Source organism: Camponotus floridanus, unplaced genomic scaffold, assembly GCF_003227725.1.
Source record: "Camponotus floridanus strain SB8 unplaced genomic scaffold, Cflo_v7.5 scaffold35, whole genome shotgun sequence".
In the NCBI taxonomy this organism is placed as follows: Eukaryota; Metazoa; Arthropoda; class Insecta; order Hymenoptera; family Formicidae; genus Camponotus; species Camponotus floridanus.
In genome coordinates this window covers 1,759,737-1,773,814 of record NW_020229492.1, presented here as the reverse complement: position 1 = coordinate 1,773,814, position 14,078 = coordinate 1,759,737, and the positions used below count along the sequence as shown (strand labels likewise).

Genomic DNA, 14,078 nt, shown 5'->3' with positions numbered 1-14,078 from the left:
ATTTATCAAGAAAATAGAAGCGGAAATTTTTTGATAAAGTTAACAAATATTTTCTTCACAATGTGAGCTATCCAATCATCATGCAAACATTAATTTCTTTTGCGCACACGAAGCTATAATCTGCACGTGCTGTTACATGATTTGTCCATTATGACTATGCGAAAGAAAATGCGATATTAATATTTGTAATGGAACACGTACAGGGCATTAACTGAGCTAAATTTAAAAAGATTCCATTGTATAAATTCTCAAGCTTAAAAATAAACAAAACGTAATTAATATAACCGCCGAGTTTCTTAAAGATCTCGATGGCTATCAGTGATTTAATTTATCATTATTATATATTTTAAAATATTTAATAAAATATAGAAATTAATATTGAGTCATCATGTATTAATTTCAGAAGACTGTGATCTATCACGTGATTATTATCGTTATTGTCATTAGTTCGCATGCGATTAAATGATTCACTACGGTTCTCGAAGTAATTAGTATAATATTTCGCTTAATATATTTAATATAATTAACCCAATAAATTTTAAATTGGTAGCGACCGTAACTTCTCTGGAATAAACTGATGTACCTCGTGTGCAAATGAATATACAGGGTGAGGAAAAAGTATGGAAATCCCTAAATTGTTCGAAAACTATGCATTTTAGAAACAAATGTTTCAGACAAAAGTTGTAAGGTTTCAAGTAATGCATTATGTAGCAATATCAGTATAACTTTGAACCGTCAAAGTCACATAAAAATCACTTTGAATTTTTTAAATGGAACCCCCTACTTTTTATTATATATTCTTGTAACTTGTTTCAAGAGCTTTCCAAAACACTATAATAAAGTATTTTTTCAGTGAATACTTTTCAAGTTATAAGACTCGAAATAATTTCTTAATTTTACATAAATCATAAACAATAAAATATTTTTTCTTCAAAACTATGTTTTTTCATTACACCAATTGATTCTTCACATTATCTTATGCATAAAAGTATGAAGGTGAGATAATAAAAGAATGAATATTTTATTAAATATTTTATGGTTTATGTAAAATTAAGAAATGATTTCAAGCTTCATAACTCGAAAAGTACTCAATGAAAAAACACTTTAATATAGTGTTTTGGAAAGCTCTTGAAACAAGCTATAAGAATGTGTAATAAAAAATAGGGTTCCATTTAAAAAATTCGAACTAATTTTTATGTGATCTTGATGGTGCTGTTCAAGGTCATACTCATATGGCTACATAATGCGTTACTTGAAACCCTACAACTTTTGTCTGAAACATTTGTTTCTAAAATGCATAATTTTCGAAAAATTTAAAAGTTTCCATACTTTTTCCTCACCCTGTATATGCATTGTATCCATCAGACATGGAGTCTACGGTTTATCACGTATGCCATTGATGCGTGTCGAGCGGTATCTCTTGGCTAGCGTGCTAGTTTTACTAAGCTGCAGGCATAGTGAACGTACCTTTTTCACACGGCCTCATCTTCTCTACACGAGAAAAAGTTCCCGTTGGGAACGAAGAAAAGATTAAAATCGGTCCACCCCCTTTCCTTCCCCTCTGCCTTTCCCTCTTCTTTCCCCTTTCTCTTTCGCACACTTTTCTTATTTATATATTTATTATTTAATTATTTAATTATTTATTTATTATTTAATTATTTATATATTTATTATTTAATTATTTATATATTATTTATATATTTTCTTTAGATTAGTATAAATTATCAGTTATAAGATGATGTCCAATTTTACTCGATATCGCAGTCTTATTTCTAACGAAAGAAAATATTATAAAAAGCATGGTTTCTATAAATGTGCGTAAATGGTACGCACTTTCACTTTCGGTAAACTTGGTGAATTTAGGTTCACTATATGTGCGAAAATAAAATTAATCGAGTGCGAGAAATCGCAAGGAAGGAATAGAAAATATTTGGAAAACGAGAACTTCAATTTTCGATCCTGCAATTATGCTTAGTGACCGCAAACTGATAAAATAAATGCGATAAATCAGTGGAATATAATTTCTCATATTAAACTAAATAAAATCGAATTAATTTTTAAATATAAATTTAACAGCAAATAATAATATTGTATATTAATTAAAACTTGTCATGCTTATAAAACATTATAAGCACGACAAGTTATAATTAATGCATATTATAAATTGCATTAGAAATTTGCGTTGGGAATTTGCTAAATAAAATTGAATTAATTTTTTAAATATAAATTTATAACAGCAAATAATAATATTGTATATTAATTAAAACTTGTCATGCTTATAAAACATTATAAGCATGACAAGTTTTAATTAATGCATATTATAAATTGCATTAGAAATTTGCGATTTTGCTCTTTTAACGACTATAAAATTGTCTCGATTGGTTGCATTTTGCAGATAGTATCTCTCTCTATTGTATTCTATTGCAGCTGCACCGTCGTTCTATTCAATCCACGGAAGAATAGTCAGGCGCATGTGTTGAACGCCTGTCGCAAAACCGTAACTTCTCTAGCGCTCGCCGGAGATGGCAAGCTTCTGGCAACGGGTGAATGCGGTCACATGCCGAACGTCCGTGTCTGGGATATCTCCGATCCGCATAATGCAGTGCAGATCGCGGAATTTGCCGGGCACAAGTACGGCATCAATTGCGTGGTGAGTGCTACTCGCAATATTTCATTGGATATTTTTTTTATTGGATATTTTTATTGATTACAATATATCCAAAAGGTAAAAAAAATATTCAAGATCTTGCGAGGGGGGCTTGAAGATTAAACTATAAAGAAATATGTAAGGAAAAAAAGGTCCGAATGATAAATCATAAAATTAATTGAATAAAAGGCTTAGCCTTTTATTCAATTGACAAAAATAAATATTGACAAAAATTTATTTATTATTAATAAAATGAATAACTCGCAATATTTTATTGGATATTTTTTTTATTGGATATTTTTATTGATTACAATATATCCAAAAGGTAAAAAAAATATTCAAGATCTTGTGAGGGGGGCGTGAAGATTAAACTATAAAGAAATAGGAAAAAAAGGTCCGAATGATAAATCATAAAATTAATTGAATAAAAGGCTTAGCCTTTTATTCAACTGGCAAAAATAAATATTGACAAAAATTTATTTATTATTAATAAAATGAATAAAATTAGTGATGCAAAATATTAAATATGTTAAATATGAACTGTTAAATATGACAATTTGAATTTTATCGTACATGAATTTTAATTAGCTGTATATTTAAATAAATACGTGAACGGAGAAAAAACTCTACCCCTCCTTTTATATCATTATTTTTAAATGTTAACTCAAATCTAATTTTAATTGTAAATTAGTAGCTTGAGTTTTTAGATTAAAATTTTTTCGGGATGAATGCAGAGAGTGAAACAGAATATCATCTCTGTTGTCGGTGAATTTATTTTGCAATAAGTATATAAATAATAATTTAATTCTTATAATGAATTTAAATGTGTATACATGTATAAAATTATTAAAAAGATAGTAGGCAATAAATGAAAAACTCCACACATTTAAAATGTAAAAATTTCACCTTCAGTCAATATGATTGAAGTATTGAAACCTATTCATACATTCACGTACATTATATATATATATATATATATATATATATATATATATATATATTTTCCTAATATTTATATATTAATTTAATCTATGTATTAAAAAACAAGAATTTTTAAGCTTCAATTTTAAAGCCATCTTTTATAGTTTCGATTTTTATGTCCATGAAGACTTTTCGATTGGCACCTAAACTACAATTTGTATCAATTTCAGCTAATTTGACTGAAACCATAAGAATAACATTCTAAGGCATCTGATCATTTTTGTTCTCATTTTTAGTTATATATTATTAATTAAAAAATTTAAAGTTCTAATTCCAAACATATGTTACTCAAAAATGAACCTTCCACATATGTAAAAATTCAAATAATCCTGTTATATAAATTTCTGTAAATTTATTAGCGATTTATAGTTCTTTAAAATGAATTTAGAACATATTTTCTTTATAAAAAATTTGTTTTCAGCGGAATTTTTAAGTAGTGTGAAAATTTACTATTAATTAATTTAATTACATAAAATGCATGCAAATCTACAAGGTTGAAAATTCTTTGAATAAGAAAAAGAAAATAGATTATTTTTTTATTTTTGCATGTTATACTAGTCTTATTATGTTAGATTTATAGTAAAACTTCTTAATAGTGCGCGGTTCGGATCCTTGAAGGCAATAACGAGATTGCTTCAACTTTATTCTCAAAGTATGAAGTTCAAGATCATAGCGGTATCGTTTCGTCCACACATTACTTTCCAATACACCACCGAGAGACAGATACGCATTGTTGCGCGGTTGGACCGTTATACCCTCACGTGCATTTAGCACCTATAGGAGAGATTTCGCGTGCTATTTCGAGGTGCACTATTACGAGCTTTCTCTAATATTTCTAAGATCTTTAATTTTCTGATAATTTTCTTAGTTTTCAATGGAAAAGTTATGAAAAAAAATTACAATCCAGATAATTAAATAAATGGAATAAAATTGTCTCTAATCGTATCGCTATTAAAAAATATTTATTTTCATATCTTAAAATGAATTTTGATTTTTCAGCAATTTTAGATAAATAAAAATGCTATTATTAGCATAAGATTACATGTATAATTTATCCCACAATTTTTAGATAGAAACTTATTCATTTTATTCCATTATCTGTTGCAAAAATATAATTATAAATATTTCTAAGATCTTTAATTTTCTGATAATTTTCTTAGTTTTCAATGGAAAAGTTATGAAAAAAAATTACAATCCAGATAAATAATTAAATAAATGGAATAAAATTGTCTCTAATCATATCGCTATTAAAAAATATTTATTTTCATATCTTAGATAAATAATTTTAGATAAATAAAAATGCTATTATTAGCATAAGATTACATATATAATTTATGCAACAAATATTTAGATAGAAACTGATGCATTTTATTCCATTATCTGTTGCAAAAATATAAATTTTTTTTTCTCTTTGCATAAAAAAATATTCTTCTCTTACTTCCTCTCTTACAATTAAATTATTTCCTATAATATGTACATTATTTCATTACATATTCGTAATTGCGTAAGAGGAAAGGAAACAACTGTAATTTAATTTAAACAAAAAATATTTCCACTCACATAACTTAGCTATATAATATAAGCTTGCTCTCCAAGCTCGAATCGATCTCCGGCGGATATCGCGTTGCGTACACACTCTTTTTCTACTTCATCTTTTTGGAACGTACGTGACTTCCGTTACACATGTGTGCATGCGTGTGTAATGCGTGCGCGCCTGTATAATTAAATGTATCTTATTGAAAAATTCTTCTTTTGTTAAACATGATAAAAAAATGGTTCAGAACTTTTCAAAGAATTATTAACTTATTTTTCAAAGAATATTGTCATGTACTTACAATTAGTGAAATTAATTAATACTTTATACATATTATATAATATTAAGCGAATTATAAGTACATGTACTAAAACGATGTTATATTTTTATCTCAGGCATTTTCACCAAGCAACAAGTACGTCGTATCGGTTGGCTCGCAGCATGACATGATCGTTAACGTCTGGGATTGGAGGAACAACGTTAAAGTAGCATCCAACAAAGTTTCAAGTAAAGTAAAGGCCGTCTGCTTCGCGGAAAATGGCAATTATTTCGTTACAGTGGGTAACAGACACGTCAAGTTTTGGTACTTGGAGTATTCTCGCAGTGCCAAGGTAATTTTTAACAATAACTTTCATTGCGGCATAGCTGAGATACATAGCTTTCTAATATATATGGTTCTATTGCAGTACAAGGAACCTGTGCCTTTGATGGGCCGATCTGCCATATTAGGGGAACAAAGAAATAACGACTTCGTTGACGTAGCTTGTGGCAAGGGGGAAATGGCAGACTCTACGTATGTGATTACCAAAACGGGCCTGTTGTGCGAATTTAATAATAGGAGGCTTTTGGACAAATGGGTCGAACTCCGAGTAAGTTATTCTGGACGCTTACATTGAGAAAAAAATCTGGTTGCATTAATTAGAATTCTGGTAGATTCGACCAGTATGTCTGTTGGAAAATGGACGAACCAGAATTCTTGTAGGAATTACCAGATGAATCTGATTAATTTCTTCCTGTTAAATTTACCAAATTTTCTGGTTAATAATACTAAACTCGCCAGCACCAAGTCGTCTCAAATTTTTTCCATCTAATCTCAAAAGTTTGTTTAATATTCTCAATTCCAAAAAGATTATTGGATAAATTCAATTCAGATTATTGAATAAATTATTTTAAATTCAGTTTGTTAGAAATTAAACTGATAAACAGTGATGCAAGACGATGCAGCTCAAACACTCACAATCAGAGAGCCAGCGTCCTCTTTCTGGCATTGCTCGTAAGAGAAAAAGAAATATACTTTGGATTTAATGTTAATACTAGTTCTTTATATACATTTCATGGCAAATATTGAATACGAATTAAGTTAAGAAGCAAGCAAAGAAATTAATCTAACAAGAAATTTTATAGATCCAACCTGAAAATACTAATGGTAATCCAAATCCTTATGGTAAAATCTATTAAACGTTATAAAAAATCGAGCCTTATCATGATAACTAGAAATTTTTGTTTGATTTAACCAAAATGCCTTCAATCATATACGTCTTGTTGATACAATCAAACAATTTTTTTCAGTGTACAATTGCAATATATTATTATATTAAAATATATTGATAAATTATATTGAAAATAAATATTGATAAATTATATTAAAATATATTGCAATTTATATTAAATTTATATTAAAATTTTTTTCAAACAAAGCCACATACATACAGTTGAAAGATCCTTACATCCTCAAATTTTCTTAAAGCAGCAAAGAAATAAACGTTCTAGTTATAAAAAATCGAGTCTTGATAATTAGAAATCATGATAATTAGAAATTCTTGTTTGATTTAACCAAAATGCCTTCAATCATATACGTCTTGTTGATACAATCAAACGATTTTTCTCAGTGTAGGATTGTCTTTATGCAATTACATGGGGATGAAGCAAAAGGAATAAAATATAATCAATCTACTTTAAGTTTATTCATATATAAATGAGAAGAACATTATATTTTCAGACCAGCAGTGCTAATTGCATGACAGTCGGAGATAAATATATTTTCATCGGATGCGCCGAAGGAATTGTGAGGTGTTTTAGTCCTAGCACGCTTCAATTTATCACTACATTACCGCGGACACACTATTTGGGGGTTGATGTCGCGCAAGGATTGTCCATCAGGTTCATAATAATATTGCTTCAATTCTCTGAACATCTGGTTCATGATGCGCGAGACTTATGAATACTTTTTTACTTGTTTTTTTTTTTTCTAGTCATATGTCTCAACATCCACCTAACGCGAGGTATCCAGATACAATTGCGTTGGCGTTCGACGAACGAAACAACAAGCTGACCTGCATCTACAATGACCATAGCATTTACGTTTGGGATATAAAAGATATCAGACGAGTCGGGAAGTCGCACTCGTTTCTATATCATTCGGCCTGCATTTGGGGTGTCGAGATGTATCCAGCCGGTCCAGACTCTATCGGTGCAATGCCGCTTGGGAGCTTCATCACTTGCTCCAGCGACGACACAATAAGGATTTGGAATTTGGAGAAGGATATCTCGCCAAATAATACATTGTACAAACGAAACATTTATAGCAACGTTAGTATATAAGAGCGCTTTATCCTTTTTTTTGTAAAATATAACAGAATGAGACACAATTGTATAAAGCCGATTTTATAACACTTTTTTTTTTTTATCAACAGGAATTGCTCAAAGTCTTGTATGTGGATCCAGAATTGACTTATCTGAAGGATCTGGATTTAGCCGCTGCAGGATCCACGGAAAAAAGCGACGCGTCTTATGATGGTCGTAATGGCGTAAGATCTATAAGAGTCAGTCCTGATGGCAAACATCTTGCCTCCGGAGATAGGTAAAATATAAAAATTTAATTAATACAACAAATGAAACGATCTGATATTTCATAACTATTGGTTTTATAAAAAAAATCTGTTAAAGAAAAATCATAGATGATCAATTTATTTTACAATTGTGTCATTATTTAAATCTTAAATTACTTTATGAAAGTCGTATGAAGATTGTCTCTATTTTTTAAATAGGAATCCCTATTATCTATTACAGCTAATGTGGTATTTGTGAGTTATGAATCATCAATCATATTTTTGAATTATGAATCATCAAATTTACAATATCACTGGAATTAACAAAACAATATAATATAAAAATTAGAACACATTATGTTCTATGACTTTTATCTAAATATTTTTTTCTAAAATCTATAGTTTTTGAAATTTCAGAGCATTCTGTTACTTCTCCCTTATCCTATACACTCCTATATATACAGGATGTCCCATTTTAAAAGTTCCACCCTCAACTTTTTTTAATTTTGATTGTAGAAAAAAAACGTTTCAGACAAAAGTTATATGACTTGAAGGGGGATATAAGATGGTATCATTAGTTTGACATTGAAGAGTGAAGGTTACGTGAAGGTCACATCCAACTTTTTAAATGGGACACCCTATATGCTTTTGCATGTTCTTGTAGTTCATCTCGAGAGTTTTCCAAAACTATAATTAAGTTAGTTTTCATTAAGTACTTTCCGAGTTATGAAGCTTGAAATCATTTCTTAATTTTACATAAACCGTAAAATATCTAGTAAAATAAATATCTAGTAAAATTCATTTTTCTATTATCTTGCCTTAATACTTTTATGTATAAAATAATGAGAGAAATCAATTGGTGTAAAAAAACACATAGTTGTTTCGAAAAAAAATATGTAATTGTTAATTGCAAATTACATATTTTTCTTAAAAATAACTATGTGTTTTCTTTACACCAATTGATTCTTCTCATTATTTTGTACATAAAAGTATCAAGACAAGATAATCGAAAAATGAATATTTTACTAGATATTTTACGGTTTATGTATTAAGTAAAATTAAGAAATGATTTATGTATTATGTAAAATTAAGAAATGATTTCAAGCTTTATAACTCGGAAAGTACTTAATGAAAACTAACTTAATTATAGTGTTTTAGAAAGCTCTCAAGATGAATTATAAGAATATGCAAAAGCATATAGGGTGTCCCATTTAAAAAGTTGGATGTGACCTTCACGTGACCTTCAGGTGACTCTTTAATGCCAAACTAATGACACCATCTTATGTCCCCCTTCAAGCCATATAACTTTTGTCTGAAACATTTTTTTCTACAATCAAAATTAAAAAAGTTATGAGAGTGGAACTTTTAAAATGGGACACCCTGTATAGCTGATAAACAAAAAAAAGTAAATAAAATAATGAAAAAAAAGGGATAAGAAATATAACATTCGTGTATTTTTCTTACAGATCTGGTAATATTAGAATTCACGATGTATCTTCGTTAGAAGAATTGTGTTTAATAGAGGCACATGACGCTGAGGTGTTGTGTTTAGAGTATTCGAAATTTTCGCAATACTCGGTAAATGTCCCCAGGCTATTGGCAAGTGCGTCACGAGATAGATTAATTCACGTTTTTAGCGTGGATCAGGGATATAATTTCTTGCAAACGCTCGACGATCACAGCTCGTCCATTACTGCTGTCAGATTCTTCAACCAATCAAATCAGGATAATCAAATACAGATGGTATCCTGCGGCGCCGATAAAAGTATTATTTTTAGACAACTGCAATCGGTAAATAATTTGATTAATTTAATAATCGATGATCAGTTTCAATTTATTTTTAAAATAATATATTAATATGATTATCTTTTTTGCATAGACACCAGGTGGAATGCCACAATTCGCAAGAGATCATAACGCTCAGGGAAAAACCACTCTGTATGATATGGAAGTCGATTCTGGACAAAAGCATGTTTTAACTGCGTGTCAAGATAGAAATATTAGAGTTTACAATGTTGCAACGGGTAAACACAATAAAACTTTTAAAGGCTCCGTTAGTGACGATGGCTCACTAATCAAAGTCGTTCTAGGTAAGATAATTAATAATTGTTCTATTATAATAGTGGAAAATTCCCTAACAAAATCAATATTGAATAAAATTAATAAATACTTAATACATATAAAAATACAATAAAATCATTATTGCTTCAAAGGACTCAAAGAGTGAAAAATTCTTGGAAAAAAATGGTTGTAGAATCCGTCCTCCCATTATAGTGTGAAACTCGATGCATTTTGCATGCATTTGCGCGGAATAATTATGTACAGTTGCGTAAGCAAAGCTGTCAGCATTCCCGAGAATAATTAAATATTCATAATTTATATATATATATATATATATATATATATATGTTATATATATAAAATATATACATATATGTTATAATATATGTTGCTACATACACATTATCACGTAATTTGCGTAATTTATGACATGAAAATAGCATAATTAATATTAGTAAAATTTAGGAGAGAAATTTAAAAAAATAAGGATCTAATTTATGGAAGCTCTACTGTAATATAATTATTTATTTTTTAGAATTATATTTATATATTCAACAAATGGATTAAATTTTCACCAAAATAATATTTTTACGGAATCATATTTTTACATTACAGAAATAAATTAAAATTCTTTCAGTAAAATTCTAAATTACTTAAATTTATAATTTTTCAAATGTCGCTGTTTAAAAAAATTCATATATTAAAAAATAGAAATAAAGTAAAATAGCTATTTATTTTGAATTTCTTCAATCTATAAATGTTTTATTTAATGTTTTATATATTTTCAGATGCGTCCGGTATTTATGTAGCTACCTCATGTACAGACAAAACACTTTGCGTATACGATTATTACAGCGGTGAGTGTATGGCCACTATGGTCGGCCACTCGGAACTGGTGACAGGTTTACGTTTCAGTCCGGACTGTCGTCACCTCGTATCTGCGAGCGGCGATGGTTGTGTGTTCATATGGCGCGTTCCACATGATATGGTTGTGACTATGCAAGCTCGTCTAGCTCAACAAGCAATGCGTGCCGGCAAGTGAGTAATTTTTCTTGCCCCTACATTTATATATATATATTATATATATATATATATATATATATATATATATATATATATATACAGGATGTTTCAGATCACCCGTATCACCCATTTAAAAACTAGAGAAGCGGTTATTTCAAAAAAGTAAAAATATTTTCTTTATAATCGGGTGTGCTCTATCGAATGGTGATATTTTCAACTTCTGGTTCCGGCCGGAAATAGGCGATTCAGACCGGAGGGGCATTTTTTAAAATGGAGCCCCCTATTTTTCATTGCATATTCTTGTAGCTTACCTTAAGAGCTTTCCAAAACACTAATAAATTATTTTTCCATCAAGTACTTTTCGAGTTATGAGGCTTGAAATAATTTCTTAATTTTACATAAGCCATAAAATATTTATTTTTCGATTATCTTACCTTAATACTTTTATGTACAAAACAATGAGAGGAATAAATTGGTGTAAAGGAAACACATAGTTGTTTTCTTTAGACCAATTGATTCCTCTCATTATTTTGTACATAAAAGTATTAAGGTAAGATAATCGAGAAATGAATATTTTACAAGATATTTTATGGTTTATGTAAAATTAAGAAATGATTTCAAGCCTCATAACTCGAAAAGTACTTCATGGAAAAATAATTTATTATAATGTTTTGGAAAACTCTCGAGGTAAGCTACAAGAATATGCAATGAAAAATAGGGCTTCCATTTAAAAAAAAATGCATTTTTGAAAGATTGATTATGAGTTTTGGGACACCCTGTGTGTGTGTGTGTGTATATATATATATATATATATATATATATATATATATATATATATATATATAATTTATTTATTTATTTTATTTATTTATTTATAAATTTTATTGATTTATATGAAAGTCGCAACTTCGATTAAAAATTGTACTATTATCGGATATGTTGTGTTCGTAGGAAACTGCCTCAAGTCAATGTTAGTAGCATTGATATGCGATTGGACAAAGAAACTTTCGGATCACCCCCACCGGATTTCCTTGATCCCAATGCGAATCCGACGCCTCAAGGTATCGGCATGGATTACAGATTTAGCGTGGGTCAATTGCCATTATGGGCGAAGAAACAAATAAATACCGCAAATACTGATGATAGCGCGGTGCTTGACTTAAATGTCAGATCCCTTAATGTTGATCTACCCAAAGGAAGATGGGCACAAAGAGTTCAAGAAAGCGATGGTATCACTGTAAAATCCGTTTACGATAGTGATGAAGTTATACCGTTTCCTCCTTCTCGTAGTGCCATTGATTCGGATGGCGGTGGCGGTGGCGATGGTTCGAAGGATAGCTCCATCGACAGTGGCACGGAGACGAAATATAGCAGTGAATATCGCCGAGAAATAACAATTAGTAAAAGAGTTAGTATTATTATAAAATATATATTTAAACAGATATGCAAATTAAGTATCTGATTTTTGACATTTATTAATCACATTCTCTACAATTATCATTTTTAATTTTCATTTGAAGACAATAATATGATAGTATAGAATAATATAAATAATAATAATATGAATAATGATTAATAATAATATAGAATATAAATGGGTGATAAATGTATAGCTTATAAAATAAATTACTATTGCATTTTTTAATTTGCGAGCAAAATATTAATTTAATTGTGATTTTAGGAAGAGGGAGAAAACATATTTCAGCCTTGTCCCGAAAGTTATAAAGAGATAGAAAATGAGACAAAACAGGTACTAACGAAATTATAAATAATAATATCATTTAATCGCATGCATTTTTATTTTTTTAATTTGATTTTACTAAACAGACATTTTATTTGATTATTTTACTTTGCTCTTGTCTTTTTAATCTTCTTTATTTTAATTTAAATTATTCTTTATTTCACCATCACATTTGTGTTTTGCTAAATATATTTCATTTCGCTCGCTGGCGTAGATAATTGATGATAAGGTAACAATAAGAAACAGTATCACGGAATTAACACGTCAGTCGAGGAGTCGTCACCACACCGATGATAGCAGCCTTGGCAGCTTTAAATTTGAGGTACAACGTCGTAAACGTAAAGCTTTGAAAAATCAAGATTTGTAGAAATCATTATTCAAAGATAGCTTTCTTATAATTTATGAAGCCGCTTTTTCTTAACATAATAAAATGCACCATTTGTGTAAATAACATTCATAATGATATTATGATTTTAATTAATATTATTATTTTTTAATTAATATTATTATTATTACCTATAATTAATATTATTATTTTATTAATTATAGGTCATCTATATTTAATTGTTAATTGTTCATGTTTATTATTAACAACAATTCACCATATTCTTATAAAAAAATATTATGTCATTCAGGATCATGAAAGCACTGAGCATGATGGGGATGTTGAAGATTATTCCGAAGGAGAAAATGGAACGACTGGATCTGAGAAATCACATCATAGATTAATATACTATCCTCCATCAGAAGATGTTATATCAAATCAATTCACTGTTAATGCAATAGACGTTGAGGAGCTTCGAAGGTTTGTTTTTAATTTGTTAATATATTCTTTTTAGGATTACAAGTATCTTAGAAAATAACGCAAAGTATATTTTAAATACACAGATCGCAAAGGCGGCAAAAAAGATTGAAGAACGCAGAAAAGGAGAGTCGGACGAGCGAATTGACCGCGTCTGGAAGTCAGGATGAATCTGATTCGGAAGGCGGTGCGTCAACACCTAGCGCCGAAAGAAATCCACTATCCATATTATCCGAGGCTAGTTCAGAAGGTTTCGATCAGCTCGCTAAACAGAATCATAGGGAAAAATATTTGAAAAACGCCTTCGAGTCACTTAGTGGAGCGGAGGAACCTGTGAATCGTATAAAAACGACGAGTATTAGTTCCCAATTTCATGGAAGGTAAAATGAAATTTGTGGATAGAATAAGATTTAATGAATACTTGAAATTATTAATATTTATATTTTAATTATTAATTATTA

The 14,078-nt window shown here is 29.3% G+C and overlaps 1 protein-coding gene across 6 annotated transcripts in view; it reads left to right on the top strand.

The window, feature by feature from the left end:
• The window catches only part of LOC105249548 (mitogen-activated protein kinase-binding protein 1), a 50,806-nt gene that overhangs the window by 24,306 nt on the left and 12,422 nt on the right, over window positions 1-14,078 (top strand). For 5 of the 6 annotated variants that reach the window (XM_025410849.1, XM_025410854.1, XM_025410850.1 and 2 more), the window contains exons 4-17: window positions 2,428-2,650; window positions 5,558-5,773; window positions 5,849-6,031; window positions 7,162-7,322; window positions 7,415-7,751; window positions 7,856-8,022; window positions 9,457-9,781; window positions 9,870-10,080; window positions 10,840-11,089; window positions 12,026-12,482; window positions 12,756-12,824; window positions 13,030-13,137; window positions 13,451-13,620; window positions 13,704-13,997. In XM_025410849.1, coding sequence (XP_025266634.1) covers window positions 2,428-2,650; window positions 5,558-5,773; window positions 5,849-6,031; window positions 7,162-7,322; window positions 7,415-7,751; window positions 7,856-8,022; window positions 9,457-9,781; window positions 9,870-10,080; window positions 10,840-11,089; window positions 12,026-12,482; window positions 12,756-12,824; window positions 13,030-13,137; window positions 13,451-13,620; window positions 13,704-13,997 — 3,171 coding nt within the window. The remainder of the gene's footprint in view (window positions 1-2,427; window positions 2,651-5,557; window positions 5,774-5,848; window positions 6,032-7,161; window positions 7,323-7,414; window positions 7,752-7,855; window positions 8,023-9,456; window positions 9,782-9,869; window positions 10,081-10,839; window positions 11,090-12,025; window positions 12,483-12,755; window positions 12,825-13,029; window positions 13,138-13,450; window positions 13,621-13,703; window positions 13,998-14,078) is intronic. The other variant, XM_025410853.1, reaches the window with a different exon arrangement.